Raw genomic sequence first — 16,439 nt, forward strand, 5'->3', positions numbered from 1 at the left:
ACTAGGATCCACACAGTGTCTGTATTTGGAGTCTATAGAAGAGCATTTACACATGTTTACACATCTAATGCACTGACACCTAGGGAGATTTAATGTCCATATTTGGGTCCTATTTTTGGACCCCTTCTATTATTGGGTCTGATGGTTCCAACATGAACCCAGTTTCATGGACAGACTCAGATTTAAAGTCCAGACCAAGGAACGTTTATGGAACTACACGGAAAAAGTGAAATATCATAGTTTTTTCCGACAGTTTAAAAAGTTTTCAGATTTCTCGTGTGGAAGGGTGGGTTCTTTTCCATCTGTTCATGGACTGTTTTTGTTGTGGTTGTATTTATTATTTCAACCTTTTTGCTTTAATTATTGACTTTTTCTGGATGAACTCATTCATTTTTGGTTCTGAAAATATCAAGTGTTTCTAAATGTCTGAAGGTTCGAGTATTTTCAGTGAATGTGGGTTTGAAGTGTCCAAATATGGGTTTTAGAAACCAGTGAACACATGTCAAACGTTCCGATCAATAGACTTTTAATAAATGACGTTAAAGGATTCGATAAATAAACAACAAACAAAATAACACAGAATTTGGCACAAAAAATATATATTGATATTTGTCTTTTTGTTAAAGGGTGAATGTGAGCGATCAGCTGTTTGGTTTGTCTGTTCAGTGGTTCTTCTTCTTCTACAGCGCCACCAAAGGTTCACAACCTGACGCTGCAGCGTCCTCCAGTCCTGAACATGAACGGGTTCTGTGGGTTATTAAAGGGTTAAAGGGGTCATGTCTAGACCGTCTCTGTGTCCAGGGGGTGTGGTGTACACAGGTGATGGGCGTGGCATCCAGGGGGAGTGGTGTCCACAGGTGGGGGGCGTGGCATCCAGGGGGCATGGTGTCCACAGGTGGGGGGCGTGGCGTCCACAGGTGGGGGGCGTGGCGTCCTGCTGTGGTTCTAATATTTCCTGGTGGTTCTGTTTCCTGTCGGGGGTTCTACGGTGGAACACACCAGATTAGGCGTCGTCGAGGGGGGGGCGGGGCCGGCGGTGTGCGGTGGCGTGGGCGTGTCCCCTCCCTCTGTCAGTAGGTGGGGGGGGACGTATGCGACCTCAGGCTGGGGGCGTCCCCTGTGGGCATGGCCCTTCGGGGGGCAGCGGCCCCTCTTGTCCTGCCCCCTGAACCCCCTCAGCTTGGCGCTCCAGTGTTCCCGCCACTGCAGCGCCAGCGTGGAGCGGTCGGCCACCAGGCAGCGCTCCTCCGGACCCCAGCCCCGCTCGCCCTCCTCAGCGCCGATCAGGAGGTAAGTCCGGCCCACCTGGAGGGCGGGGCAGCCGCAGCTCAGGTCGCGGTCCGGGACCCAAAGGGACCGGGACCCTCGGCGGACCCGGGACGTGGACCCGGTCCGATAGACGGTCTGGACGGAGATGGAGAACTGCCACCAGGGTCCGGAACGTTCCATGGCCCGGAACTGGACCTTCAGAACTGGAACCAAGAACACCATTAAAGAACTGGACCTTCAGAACCGGATCCAAGAACACCATTAAAGAACTGGACCTTCAGAACCAGAACCAAGAACACCATTAAAGAACTGGACCTTAAGAACCAGAACCAAGAACACCATTAAAGAACTGGACCTTAAGAACCAGAACCAAGAACACCATTAAAGAACTGGACCTTAAGAACCAGAACCAAACACACCAGTAATGAGTTTAGATTACAATATAAGACAATAGAATAGAATATAGTAGACTATAATATAATAGATTAAAATATAATATATAGAATATATTATATTGTATTATATGACATTGAAAATAATATAGAATTTATGAAAATTTTATATATATATATATATATATATATATATATATATATATGAATGAATTTGAAATAAAACACAGAACAGAACAGTGGTAGTAGGTTCAGACTGACCGTAGTCCTTCTGACAGTAGGTTTCCAGGTTCATGTGAACTTTGACCTGAGCAGGTCGACAGTAGGACACACACTGTTCAGCTGAGACAGAAAGGGGACCAAGTCAGCACAGTGTATAAACTTCAGCACATGTGTGTGTTTAAATGTGTGTGTTTTCCACTAATTACAATGTGTCGTCTTAGATTTGTCATCACAGTATCCGGTGACTGACTGATGAGGGACCGCCCCCAGGGGGTGTGTACCTTCAGTTCATGTGACCCCTGTGGACCAATGGCAGTTCATGTCTAAACACACGCTGAAGCAGCAGAAGGATGAACTTGTGTCCAAACAACCCAAACTAAAAACACAAACTGGAGCTGTTCCAACATTTACTCTGAACCTGAGTGAAAACAGGAGTTTGGACAGAAAGGATCTGTGGGACAGGATTTAAAAAAGGATCATTTAGTGGAATCTGACCCACTTTGACCTTTGACCTGGGTCAGGGGTCAGCAGCCCTGGTCCTGCCTGCTGTAGATGTTCCCCTCTTCTAACACAGCTGGTGGTCTTCCTCAGGCCTCTGCAGAGCTGGAGGACAGGCTGACCATCAGACTCAGGTGGGTTAGAGGAGGGCTGGATCTAAACCAGGCAGGACCAGGACCAGGACTGCTGACCCCTGACCCACCACATCCAAAACACAAATGAAGGCCATTATTGAACATGACTTCAATGAGTAAAAGTACAATTAAAATCATAAAATAATACAATTAAAATGACGACAGAAAACTATTATTATACTATTATATATTCAACTGGTATTTTAATGCAGAGACAAACTGAGTTTAAAAAAAAGATCAAAAACAAACCAAAAAATAAAAAACAAAAATAAACCAAATAATGAAAAAGAAAAAAATGAACAAAATAGAAAATAACAAAAATAAACCAAATAATAAAAAAAGAGTAAAGATGAACAAAATAATTTTTTTAACAATGAACAAAATACTAGAAAAAAAATAATACAAATAATAAAAAACAAAAATAAACCAAATAATGAAAAAGAACAAAAATGAACAAAATAAAAAAAACAAAAATGAACAAAATAAAAAAAACAAAAATGAACAAAATAAAAACTTAAAATGAACAAAATTATTTTAAAAAATTAAAATGACCAAAATAATTTTAAAAAATCAAAATAAACAAAACACTAAAAAAGAACAAAAATTAGCCAAATAATTTTAAAAAAATAAAATGAACAAAATAAAAAATAAATAAAAATGAACCAGCTAAGCCCCACCCCCCAGACAGTCGGAGGCCCACCCACTTCCTGTTGTCCACTCACCGATGCTGTACTGAGGCTGGTACAGCGGAGTTGGCTCCGCCTCCTGAACACCTGCACAAACACAAACACAGCAGTCAGCTGACCACACACACTCTGCCACTGGACAGGGCGGTCTGTTAAAGTTTGGACCTGTGGGCGGAGCCTGGACGAGTCGGTCTGTGGATCAGTTAAAGTTTGGACCTGTGGGCGGAGCCTGGAGGGGCGGAGCTCTAGTGAAAGTGTGAATCTGCCACAGATTACTGATCTCACGGTGACACCTGACACCCCACCCAACTGAAATGATCATATACGGTTCTTTCATATTCTATTACAGTAAATACATTCACAGCCTTAAGACACAAAAACGACCAAACACGTGTGTGAAAGGTCAAAGTCACTGTGACCTTTGACCCCATGACCGAACATGTGTGTGAAAGGTCAAAGTCACTGTGACCTTTGACCCCATGACAACCAGCAGCACAATTCAACACCTGAGTTGAATCAAACCTTAAGGTTTGACTCATTTTATTAATTAGTTTGTTCATTTTATTGATGATTTCGCTCTTTCTTGTTCATTTTATTTTGTTCAGTTTGTTGATTATTTTTGCTTATTTTTAACTTACCGGCCGATAGGCTGTAAGCTACTGTCGTCATGCGTCTGTCATCTGTTACAAAGCTTTGAATCGTCTTCTTCTCTGAAACTACAGTTCCAGTTGACTTCAAACTTGGTGTACAGCTTCTGTATGATGTCAACAAAAGTTAGTGAAATTATTTGGATCCAGCTCTGATTCTGAATTTGGTGCGACTTTGAAAAATTTCCCCATTATAAGAGATAGGAAGTGCTAGGCTACAGGGCCATTGGTCCTATTGGTACTCATTTTATTGATTATTTTGTTCAATTTGTTGATTATTTTCATTAATTTTTACTCATTTTATTGATTATTTTGTTCAATTTGTTGATTATTTTCATTAATTTTCATTCATTTTATTGATTAGTTTGGCACCTTTTTACACATGCACCTTATATAATGTATAATGTTTAACAGTGTTCCTTCTGTTTACTTGACTGATTATGTATAAGTACATATATTTCAGAACCTTATTTTTATATACTGAACCTTTATTTATTTATTTTTTTTTATTGAACCTTTATTTTTTTATTTATTTTTTTTTTCCTACTGAAACTGGATGCGGGTACAAAACACATTTCACTGCACATTGTACTGTGTATAATTGTGTATGTGACAGATAAAGATTATCTTATCTTAGTTTGTTAATTTTGTTGATTATTTTGCTCTTTCTTGTTCATTTTATTTTGTTCAATTTGTTGATTATTTTTGCTATTTTTACCCATTTTATTGATTATTTTGTTAAATTTGTTGATTATTTCACTCATTTTTGTTCATTTTATTGATAATTTCGCTCGTTTTTCCTCATTTTATTGATTATTTCGCTCATTTTTCTTCATTTTATTGATTAGTTTCTTCATTCTATTTTTTATTTTGTTTAATTTGTTGATTATTTTTGCTCATTGTTGTTCATTTTATTGATTATTTCACTCATTTTTCCTCATTTTATTGATTATTTTCTTCATTTTGTGACCCGTGACCTCCAGTGACACCAGAACTGAACCAGTACAGTGGACCCAGATGTCAACACTTTGTCTTTTTCCTGCGTTTGTCGAATATTTGAACCTGTTTTTATTGGTCTTCAGGTCGTTGTCACTTCCTTCTCTTGTCCTGGACTTGGTGCTGAAGGTGCAGATGAACGCGGGTGGATTCTAACTTTAGTTCACGGCTGCCTGGTGGTCTGTTTGATGAGCAGGATGTAGTGGGGGGGGGTCTGGTCCTGGGGGGTCCTGGGGGGTCGGGGGGGTAGGACATGCTAAACATAGCCCACATGGTCTGGCAGTAAAAACAAACAAGGTTTTCTTTCACCCAGTCCTTTCACTGGGAGAGTTATGGGTCTTAGGGGGGGTTGGGGGTCGGGGTCGGGGGGCGGTGGGGGGGGGCGACAGGTGTGAAGCTCGCCAAGCTCCCGGTGTCACCTGATTGGGGCTCGGGCAGCGCCGTGGCCCGGGTCATTGTCGGCACTCGCGCGATTAGCCGCGGAATTAGCGCTCGCTCTGCCTCGACGGCGCGATCCGAGTACGAGCGATCCGCTTGATCTGAGGCCCAGTCCGAGTCGGACACAGATGAGGTTTCCCCGCAGCGGTGGGATCAGGTTAACGGCGCCATGGCAACCGTCTCCAGGGACGAGGACGGGGGTAAAGACCAGGAGACGCAGCCAAATTAGCCCCGATGGCGGCGGAGGCTTTTACATGAAGCTACTATTTAATGAAGGCTTAAGGAGATTGGATGAGTTATTAATGTTGAAGGACAAACGAGGAGGGACGGACGGGAGACAAATGACCAAGAGATAGAGGAGACAAATGACCAAGAGTTAGAGGAGACAAATGTCCAAGAGACAGAGGAAACAAATGTCCAAGAGATAGAGGAGACAAATGTCCAAGAGATAGAGGAGACAAATGTCCAAGAGATAGAGGAGACAAATGTCCAAGAGATAGAGGAGACAAATGTCCAAGAGATAGAGGAGACAAATGTCCAAAAGATAGAGGAGACAAATGTCCAAGAGTTAGAGGAGACAAATGTCCAAGAGATAGAGGAGACAAATGTCGAAGAGATAGAGGAGACAAATGTCCAAGAGATAGAGGAGACAAATGTCCAAGAGATAGAGGAGACAAATGTCCAAAAGATAGAGGAGACAAATGTCCAAGAGATAGAGGAGACAAATGTCCAAGAGTTAGAGGAGACAAAGAGGAGACAAATGTCCAAGAGATAGAGGAGACAAATGTCCAAGAGATAGAGGAGACAAATGTCCAAGAGATAGAGGAGACAAATGTCCAAGAGTTAGAGGAGATAAATGTCCAAGAGATAGAGGAGACAAATGTCCAAGAGATAGAGGAGACAAATGTCAAAGAGTTAGAGGAGACAAATGTCCAAGAGATAGAGGAGACAAATGTCCAAGAGTTAGAGGAGACAAATGTCAAAGATATAGAGGACTGTTGTCTATTAAATGGACGTCCAGTCAATCACACTTAAACTGAGGACATTTGGAATTTGATCTTTTCAACATTAAATACAATAACATACAATAAACCCCACACTTCCAGAAAACTTTTCAAAATAAAAGCCCTGTTGTCTTTTAGTGGAGAGAATCTATTGCATGAACGCTATTTATGCACCTGTTTACACACCTGTCCATCATCCATCATCCATCCTTTGGGGCTTTTATTGTGTAAATATCGTCTTCCTGTTTCTACAGATGACACACCTCCATCCTCTACAGAACCCAGATGTTTCTCCTGTTTTCTTCCATTGTGTCCATATTTGGTCCATATTTGACTAAAGGCCTGTATTGCCCCCCCCCCCCTTGTTCCAGGCTTTTATTGGAGACCTGTTTCAGATATGACTGCAGGTTTACGTGTCAGTAAATCCATCCAGTAAAACTCCAGCCCGTACACACACCAGACCTGACCAACACTAACTGATGACCTCATCGCCCACGGACCGCCCCATTGGTCACACACTTACGTATGCAGGGCCGTAGAGGGGACGTCCCCTGTCGGTATCCTGGACCACAGCGGTTGCAGCGAAGGCCGGCCACGCCCTCTCGACACAGACACTGACCTGAGGTCTGGTTACACCAGCGTCCGACGGCGCCCAGAGGATGGCACTGGCAGGCTGAAAAAACCAGGACAACAGGGCCGTAACAACACTGGGGGGGGGGGGGGGGGGGGGCACTGGCAGGCTGAAAAAACCAGGACAACAGGGCCGTAACAACACTGGGGGGGGGGGGGGGGGGGGGGCACTGGCAGGCTGAAAAAACCAGGACAACAGGGCCATAAGAACACTGGGGGGGGGGGGGGGTTGGCACTGGCAGGCTGAAAAAACCAGGACAACAGGGCCGTAACAACACTGGGGGGGGGGGGGTGGCACTGGCAGGCTGAAAAAACCAGGACAACAGGGCCGTAAGAACACTGGGGGGGGGCACTGGCAGGCTGAAAAAACCAGAACAACAGGGCCGTAAGAACACGGGGGGGGGGGGGGGGGTTGGCACTGGCAGGCTGAAATAACCAAGACAACAGGGCTGTTACAACCGGGGGGGGTGATATAAGTTGCACTTCATCCTGCTCATTTTTTGAATTTTTTTTTCTTTGTTAGTTTTTCTTTGTTGCTTGGTTGTTAAGTGGTATTTGGATTATTTTTGGGTGTTTTTAAGGTGGTTTTTCAGTAGTTTTTCAAATGGGTTTTGGATGATTTTTAGGTGGGTTTTAGGTAGTTTTTGGGTAGTCTTTAGTTGGTTTTTTGGGTAGTTTTTGGATGATTTTTAGGTAGTTTTTGGATGATTTTTGGGTAGTTTTTGGATGATTTTTAGGTAGTTTTTGGATGATTTTTGGGTAGTTTTTGGATGATTTTTAGGTAGTTTTTGGATGATTTTTAGGTAGTTTTTGGATGATTTTTGGATGATTTTGTCGACATTGTCCCAAGGGCGATCAGAGAAGGTTGTTGAAATCTAGACATTGGTGACCATGAGTTTGACCCTTCAAGGTCACTCAAGGTCAAAGGTCAAGTCCAAACATGACTTCTATCAGTGATCAATAGGAACTAGACTGATATCTGGAACCATCTAAATGTTATAAACCATCAACATATGAATCATTAGAAGGAAAGGAATATTAAGAATATTTCAAAAATATGTAAAATAAATGAATAAATAAATAAATAAATAGTCATAATTGTGAACAAACTTTGTTGACATTGTCTCATGGAAGACACAAATCAAAGTAGTTTCATTCGAGAAGATGTTTGAAGGAGTTGCTAATGAAACGCCTGCACATGAACTCAAGGCTGATTAACCGCTGTGATAAAAACCCGATAAAAACTCTGGGTTTAAAGACGAGCACCGGTCAGGTTTAACGTCCTTGGACCAGCGGTTTATTCTGGGATGGCTTTGGCCTCAGTCATTTCCAATGTGACCCATCAGATCCCCACGGTTGGAACATGGTCTGATCTTTCATCATGGGGGAGGTTGGCACTAAAAGTTGACTTTCCAAAAGACTCTCAAACTCGCATAAAGAGTGATGAGGCCTCAGAGTCCGCCCCTGTTGGTCACAGCCACGCTGTATAATGGTTACTGCCGGGGTTGGACTGTTGACGCCGTAAATCTGAGGCTTTACTGGGACGATCAGCGGTAAAAGTCATGACAGAAGACAGACGATGGGAGGAAGCCGCTCTCCAGTCGACTTTAAACAAACCCTTATGCTCAGTCCAAACAACCTGACGGCGCAAGATGAGGAACGGTCCGCCCGACGACCGCGCAGTGAAATATAGAGCCCATAAATCCAGCCCAGAAGTGACAGCGTGTGTTGGACTATGTCAAAGGGAGCGTCTGCTATTGTTACCGCTCTGAAATGTGGTCTGAAACATGCTCTGAAACATGCTCTGAAACATGCTCTGAAACGTGCTCTGAAACGTGGTCAAACCCGTGGTCGTCCTGTTCCGTCATACTTTGTCAGGCCTGAGGGAAGACCATTAATGGTGGATATATTAGGCCTGGATGTAGCGCACTGTCACAGGCACTTAGGACATGTGAGTAGTCACAGGTCAGGGGTCAGGGGTCAGAGGGGGGACGCTAACGATGGGATGCAGGTGTCACCTCCATGGGGGTTTGGATAATCAACTCCTGTCACAGCACATGTTCAACCTAGGCCTGGATCAGCTGGAGTTTAGGCTGTTTTTGGGTGATTTTTTGGTGGTTCTTGGATGATTTTTGGGTGGTTTTTAGGAGAGTTTTGGATGATTTTTGGGTGGTTTTTAGATGGTTATTGGATCATTTTTGGGTGGTTTTTGGGTAGGTTTTGGGAAGTTTTTAAGTGGTATTTGGATAATTTTTAGGTGGTTTTCAAAGGGTTTTTGAATGATTTTCTTGGTAGTTTTTAAGTAGTTTTTGGGTCCTTTTGGATAATTTTTGGGTGGTTTTTGAGTGGTTTGAGGGTAATATTTGGGTAGTTTTTAGGTGGTATTTGGGTGGAAGAAAAACAAAATCTGTGTTGAGAAGAGCCCAAACCATCTCTGAGGCCGTCTTTGGGTGGTTGGTTATTGGATGATTTTTGGGTGGTTTTTAGGTGGATTTTTGGTAGTTTTTAAATTGGTTTTGGATGATTTTTATGTGGTTTCTGAGTAGTTTTTAGGTGATTTTTGGGTAGTTTCTGGGTGGTTTTTGGGTGGAAGAAGAAAAAATCTGTTAAGAAGAGTCCAAACCATCTCAGGCATTTTGAAAACAAAGATAACAATTTAAACCAAACTCACCAAATATTTATCCCATAATATAAAACTATTTTCTGACATTAGTCCTTATTGTTTTGTATCCCAGACCTCTGTTAGATCAGAAACACCTGGATTCAACATGTCCACATACTTCTGTCCATATAGTGGAGGTATATGTGCTAATGAAAGGTGAAATAAACCAAACTAACCCCCCCATAAACCCTCCTGACCAACAGTACTGATGTGCACCGGTTTCCTTCCTGATCTTTGGAGACAGTTTCATACTTTCATTCCTAACTCAGATCCAAACCCACTGACGTTGGCAGGCCTTGCGGTGGTTCAGCGGTTTGCTGTGGTCTCGGGCGTATCCGTTCTGACAGTACTGGCAGTGGCGTCCGGCCGTGTGGTGTCGACACTTCTGGCAGACGCCGCCGCTTCGCCGGCCCGACTGTTGAAACACCTCCATGCTGAAGCGACACTTGTTGGAATGGCCGTTACATTCACAGGCTGCAGAGACAACGGGACACGGTGAGAACTAGAACGTCCACCTGGACACCAAAACCGGCCCACTAATGGGTCCAGTCTGGTCCCTGGGGTGAGTTTACAAAGAGCCATATGTCCACTGGAAACATGAACAGTCAACGGTGTCAAACTCTTTTTCGCCCAGTTGGATCTAAAGCTGACCCGTGTGGTTCCACAGGTTCTAGGTGTGGTAGTTTTTATGCTGTTGTGTATTCGTACATGTTTTACCGCATTTGTCCAGCAGTCACTGCCAAAGCGTTTTGGCCATAGCAACATGAGTTTAATGCCATGTTTCCACTACGAGGTACCGGCCCGACTCGACTCAACTCGACTCGGCCTTTTTGCGTTTCCATTACGAGAAGGATCTGGAATCGGGTACCTGGAACTAGTTTTTTGGTATCATCTCCGCCGAGGTTCCAGGACTGGGGACCAGATACTAAAAGGTGACACTGTGTAAACACTGCAGACCACTGATTGGTCGGAGTCGTCTCTGTGCCCCGCCCTTTTACAAAAAACAGATGCAGAAGTTGACAGTAAATGTAGCGGTAGGTGAATCCACACGATGACAGTAAACTGTAAAACTACACCATTCAGTCAGGAGGTTCAGTCTTTGGTGGCCGACAAAAAAATTCAGCATGAGTTTGATGAGACAAAATGCAACGAGCGAGTTTATCAGCAACTGTGAGCAGACGACACAGAAGTAACACACTGTATCGCTATGACGACCAGGTACTGCAAAGTCGGTAGTACCCTGTAATGGAAACGGTCTGGAATAGGACCTGGTACCAGAGTCCAGTCGAGCCGGTTCCATGTAGTGGAAACGCGGCATAAGGCTACTGTTTTCAAAATTACTAATATGTGCCAAAATACTGGTGACCAAAAATACTGACTGAAAATGTATGAGTACGACAAACTGCAGCGGTCAGCTCTGTACAGATTCAGAGTGTTGGACGTTATAGGGTTAAATTCTGGACTTGGTGAATATTTGTGGCTGATGCTGAACTCACCGATGCAGGGGTTGGGGTGCGTGGGCGTGGCTCGGTGCCACGGTCGGTCCAAGTAGAAATCCTCACATACGTCGCAGTCCGGCCCCGCCGTGTGATGCTCGCACACGCACACTGCCCGGCCTGCGTCGTCACGGCGACACTTGGAGGCGTGTCCATTACATTTACATCGGCCTCCGACCTGCAGGTCCGAAAGGGCCAGAGGAACCGGACCAGGTCCAGTGAACGTGAACGTGGGCGTCATTTGGATGCTCCTGACGCTTTGTCTCGTATTGAGGTTATTGTTCCTCCTCTTCCTCAGTTCCCGCCCTTTACTGGTCTGGCTCCGCCCCTCGACTTTCCAATTACAGCCTCCGTCTGGGCAAGGCAGCCAGTGGTTGTTGTCCTTACGGCCACGGCCTCTGCCTTTCCCGCCCTTTTTAGATGAAGTCAGTAAATCGGCGCTGAAACTGTCCCGTTCGTCTTTGCTGGTCACGTTGTGTCCATCCTTATCGTGACCTTTCCTTCCATGTTTGTCCAGTTTGTCTCCTTTGTTCCTGGTTTTAATCTTACTCGAGTCACTGTCCAGTGTATTACCAGTGTTTGTCTTCTCTACCTGATCTCCGTTGTGGCCTTTGTAACCAGGTCTCCACCTCAAAACCCCATCTCTGTTTTCATCGGACCCATCTGGACCTTGTGGACCTTTAATCTTTTCCGAGCTGCCAACTTTTTTGGAGACCTGGTGGAAAACCACTCGTATGTCGGTGGCGGTGACCCAGTCCTGGAGGGTGGGGCTGTAGTCAAAGTCTGGAGAAGAGGGTCGTCCGTCCAGGGTGGAGAAGGCCAACACCATGCCCCCCCGCTGCTTCTGCAGAGGTCGAGGATCTGAGCAGAGGGGCTCGGTCTCCTGGTGCCGGGTCTGGGCCACCGTCAGTGTTGGAAGGCCAAAGTGTCCGGGGCAGTCGGCGGAGTAGTGCTGCATCGGCCTCCAGCTCCGCCCGAAGTCCATGGACTTGAGTATGGAGATGGAGATCGGGTCTGAGGGCTCCCCCTGGTGGCAGAACTGCAAACTGATGTAGGTGATCTCAAAGCGGCGCCCCAGGGGTAGCGTCAGGACCCGGTCTCCGGCGTTCAGACCTTCGGGGGCTGTCCAGCAGGTCAGGTTATGAGGGTTGTGCAGATCCGTCAAAGCCGTCACGTTGTCGTCATGGTCGAGGCCCGAGCGGGTGGCGTTGACCGGGACCCCGTAGGCGGCGTTGATGAACTCCGACAGGCAGTGACGAGGACGGCCGTCCAGGTGGTAGCAGGGGTCATGGGGCGAGGTCCAGCTCAGAGGGAGGTGGGGAAGGGAGGAGGAGACAAGGGAGGGAGGGAGGAAAAAGAGGAGGTGAAGGACAACAGGGAGGAGACGGGTGGACGGGGGAGGGGACAAGGGTTGGACCATCATGTCATCGAGCCTGAGGACGAAAAACACATGGACTCAGGTCAGTTCGACGAAGAATAAAGACACGTCTGTGTGTCTGATTCCCTGGTGGAGGTGGAGGTGGAGGAGGTGGAGGAGGAGGAGGAGGTGGAGGAGGAGGAGATGGAGGAGGTGGTGGTGTTGGTTTATGCCTTAAAACTTGCTGGTTTTTGTAAATTGCTGCTAGCTTCTGCTAACTAATGCCGTAAACTGGAGTCCAGATTTGGGGCCACCAGGTGGAGTGGACTCAGATTCTACTGAGGGGTTAAATGGATGCATGTGCTGAGCAGAAGTTTAAGGGTTAAAGCACAGGAGTTTAAGGGTTAAAGCACAGGAGTTTAAGGGTTAAACCACAGGAGTTTAAGGGTTAAAGCACAGGAGTTTAAGGTTAAAGCACAGGAGTTTAAGGGTTAAACCACAGGAGTTTAAGGGTTAAACTACAGGAGTTTAAGGGTTAAACCACAGGAGTTTAAGGGTTAAACCACAGGAGTTTAAGGTTAAACCACAGGAGTTTAAGGGTTAAACCACAGGAGTTTAAGGGTTAAACCACAGGAGTTTAAGGTTAAACCACAGGAGTTTAAGGGTTAAACCACAGGAGTTTAAGGGTTAAACTACAGGAGTTTAAGGGTTAAACCACAGGAGTTTAAGGGTTAAACCACAGGAGTTTAAGGTTAAACCACAGGAGTTTAAGGGTTAAACCACAGGAGTTTAAGGGTTAAACCACAGGAGTTTAAGGTTAAACCACAGGAGTTTAAGGGTTAAACCACAGGAGTTTAAGGGTTAAACTACAGGAGTTTAAGGGTTAAACTACAGGAGTTTAAGGGTTAAACCACAGGAGTTTAAGGGTTAAACTACAGGAGTTTAAGGGTTAAACTACAGGAGTTTAAGGTTAAACCACAGGAGTTTAAGGGTTAAACCCCAGGAGCTGCTTCATGATATGACAGGTTTATGGGACCACCTGGACCTTCATTCCAAACACACCATCCAGGTCTGATGGACATTAGAACATCAGTCTGTTTCGTATGAAGCTTCTGCCTCTGAACCCAGATGGACTTACCCAGGAGTCCACATTTATCTGAACCCAGATGGACTTACCCAGGAGTCCACGTTTATCTGAACCCAGATGGACTTACCCAGGAGTCCACGTTTATCTGAACCCAGATGGACTTACCCAGGAGTCCACGTTTATCTGAACCCAGATGGACTTACCCAGGAGTCCACGTTTATCTGAACCCAGATGGACTTACCCAGGAGTCCACGTTTATCTGAACCCAGATGGACTTACCCAGGAGTCCACGTTTATCTGAGACCCTGAACATCAGCGGTCCAATAAAGACCACATCTGGACACTCCATCCACCTCCACCTGTTCTCCAATAACCCTCACACACTCATCCTGGACACAAAAGCTCCTCCAGCCTCCACAGTTTATGGCACAGGTGTCAAACATGTGGCCCTGCAGGATCAAAGGTCCTAACTGAACCTGAACAGTCCAGGTGGTTCAGGTTCCACATCCAGACCAGTGGGATCTGCAGTCAGAAGAACAACACAATAACCCAGAAAGAACGACAACCGCACATTTACTGTGAAGAATGATGTGGAAAAAATCCCATTAGACTGTGGAAATACTGACATTTACAAAACTATTCTTTCACAATAAAATGTAAATAAATCCATAAATAAAAGCACAGATGAACAACCTGAACTGTGCAGTCTGAACACTATTCTGTCTGTTCCTAAATGTTTCTGGAACTGTGTGAATGCACATGCAGAAATAAGAAGTCCAGGCAGAAGAACGTTCAAATTGCACTAATTTTTCAAATGACATTTCAGTTTTTTCAGGCTATTCACTTTTTTTTTTTTTTTGTAAAATGTAAATATTTTCCTAATTTAATTGTGATTTTTTTTTTGTACTAAAACAAAAGGAAAACTTGGATTAGTCATTATTTACAGGTTCTTCAGTCATTATTTGGCTGGTTCTGGTCCACTGCAGATCAACTTCAGCTGAATATGGAACTGAACTAACATGAGTTTGTGGTTTACGGTCCACCAGACTGAACCCATGACCCCTGACCCCTGACCCCTGAAAACCTCCAGAACTAAGGGTCTTAACTCTTACAGACCCAAAAGAACCAGAACCAGAACCATCTACTGATCTGAACTGTTTAATACCTGCTGATCCACTAAAACTATCAAAACATGGAGATAGTTGGAGTCAAATACAGTTCTTCATCTTTTCATGGTCATCAGATATGACCATATTTGGACGTTCAGAGGCTCCGTAGTTACCATGGAAACACTGTCATCTTCTACAACATTGATTCCCCAGTCAAACCCATGGAGTTGGATCAGTGACAGTGGATGGACACACTGAAATAAAAGTCCAGTAAGTACCTGATGAATCTGGAATATTTGGAGTATGATTACTGCAAAAGTACACAGTAAAAGTACTTCATAATATTTGAAGTACTAATACCAAAAACACCAGATCTGTGAAAAACTTAAGGAGGAAAAATATTTTATTTCATGCAAAAAACAGCCTTAAAACCATTTTATCCAACTTACTTAACTGTATTTAAGGGCTTTTTTTTCCACAAATCTGGTGTTTTTGGTATTAGTACTTCATATACTATTAGCACAAACACTATGAAGTACTTTTACTGTGTACTTTTGCAGTAATCATACTCTAAAATCCCTTCCAGGCTAAAGTGTTTTCATCTGAAATAGTGTAAAAGATTAAATTTAATGATGAATAAAAGTCCTTTTTTCAATAAGTACCTGATGAATCTAGTATATTTGGAGTATGATTACTGCAAAAGTACACAGTAAAAGTACTTCATAATGTTTGTGCTAATAATATATGAAGTACTAATACCAAAAACACCAGGTCTGTGAAAAACTTAAGGAGGAAAAATATTTTATTTCATGTTAAAAACAGCCTTAAAACCATTTTATCCAATTTACTTAAGTGTAATTAGGGGGTGGCTCAGACTGAGGTGGGGGGGGGTTAGGGGACAGGTGTGGGGGACACTGACAGAGGATGTATTTAGTGAAATGTGTGTGAGCTGTAACACCCACCGTGGAAACACCCACTGTGTGAGTTTCATTCGTCCTGTTGGAGTCGGAGTCCCCACAGCGTTGACTAAACCAGTAGTGTGTGTTTGTGTGGAAACACTGATTTATTGTTTTTTGTTTTTTTTTTTTTTCTCGCAGAAACACATTCCACCGAACAGCAGCGTCCAAAACACAGGGTTTAGTTCCACACTCATAAGCACCACGTCTGTCCACTAATGACACTTAAGTCTGTACGTGGTTTATTCTATGATTATTATTATTATCATTATTATTATTATTATTATTATTATTATTATTATTATTATTATTATGGTCTGTATTTGACAGGTTTCAGTCTAAATCCTCTATTTTATGATTTGTATTCACTAAAACCAAAGTTGTTGTTTTTTTATTAAAACAGAAAAAACTGAAGACAAACTGTCTTTTTCATTTGTCCATTATTAAATGAACATAAATATGTAAATGTACAAACTGACTTTACTCACAGCACTTATTATTATTATTTTTTTTTTTTTTTTTTTCCCTCCGCCAAGGAGGTTCTGTTTGTCTGCGTTGGTTTGTTTGTCTGTCTGTGTGCAAGATAATTCAAAAAGTTCTGGACGGATTTGGATGAAATTTTCAGTAAATGTTGATTCTGGCACAAGGAACAAATGATTATATTTTAGTGGAGATGGGGGGGGGGGGGGGGGGGGGGGGGGGCAGACCTGCCTCTGTGGAGGTCTGTGTTCTACGAGTGCTTTTGTAGTTGATCATAAACCCAGTGTGTTCGTCCACTGTCACTGATAGAACTGCACAGCTGGACTGGTCTACTGATGTGTGGGTTTTATGGCTTCATTTATCATTTATTATATAT

At 43.9% G+C, this 16,439-nt stretch overlaps 1 protein-coding gene across 2 annotated transcripts in view; it reads right to left on the reverse strand.

Moving 5' to 3' along the window:
* ntn5 (netrin 5) overlaps positions 1 to 16,439 on the reverse strand; it is a 21,770-nt gene continuing 5,331 nt past the window's right edge. The window contains exons 2-7 of one of the 2 annotated variants that reach the window (XM_030161689.1): positions 11,075 to 12,507; positions 9,864 to 10,052; positions 6,810 to 6,959; positions 3,238 to 3,288; positions 1,923 to 2,003; positions 1 to 1,472 (exon numbers count right to left, since the gene is read on the reverse strand). In XM_030161689.1, coding sequence (XP_030017549.1) covers positions 946 to 1,472; positions 1,923 to 2,003; positions 3,238 to 3,288; positions 6,810 to 6,959; positions 9,864 to 10,052; positions 11,075 to 12,497 — 2,421 coding nt within the window. In that variant the 5' untranslated portion in view covers positions 12,498 to 12,507 and the 3' untranslated portion in view covers positions 1 to 945. The remainder of the gene's footprint in view (positions 1,473 to 1,922; positions 2,004 to 3,237; positions 3,289 to 6,809; positions 6,960 to 9,863; positions 10,053 to 11,074; positions 12,508 to 16,439) is intronic. The other variant, XM_030161690.1, reaches the window with a different exon arrangement.

The sequence above is a fragment of the Sphaeramia orbicularis genome, chromosome 18, assembly GCF_902148855.1.
Source record: "Sphaeramia orbicularis chromosome 18, fSphaOr1.1, whole genome shotgun sequence".
Lineage (NCBI taxonomy): Eukaryota > Metazoa > Chordata > Actinopteri > Kurtiformes > Apogonidae > Sphaeramia > Sphaeramia orbicularis.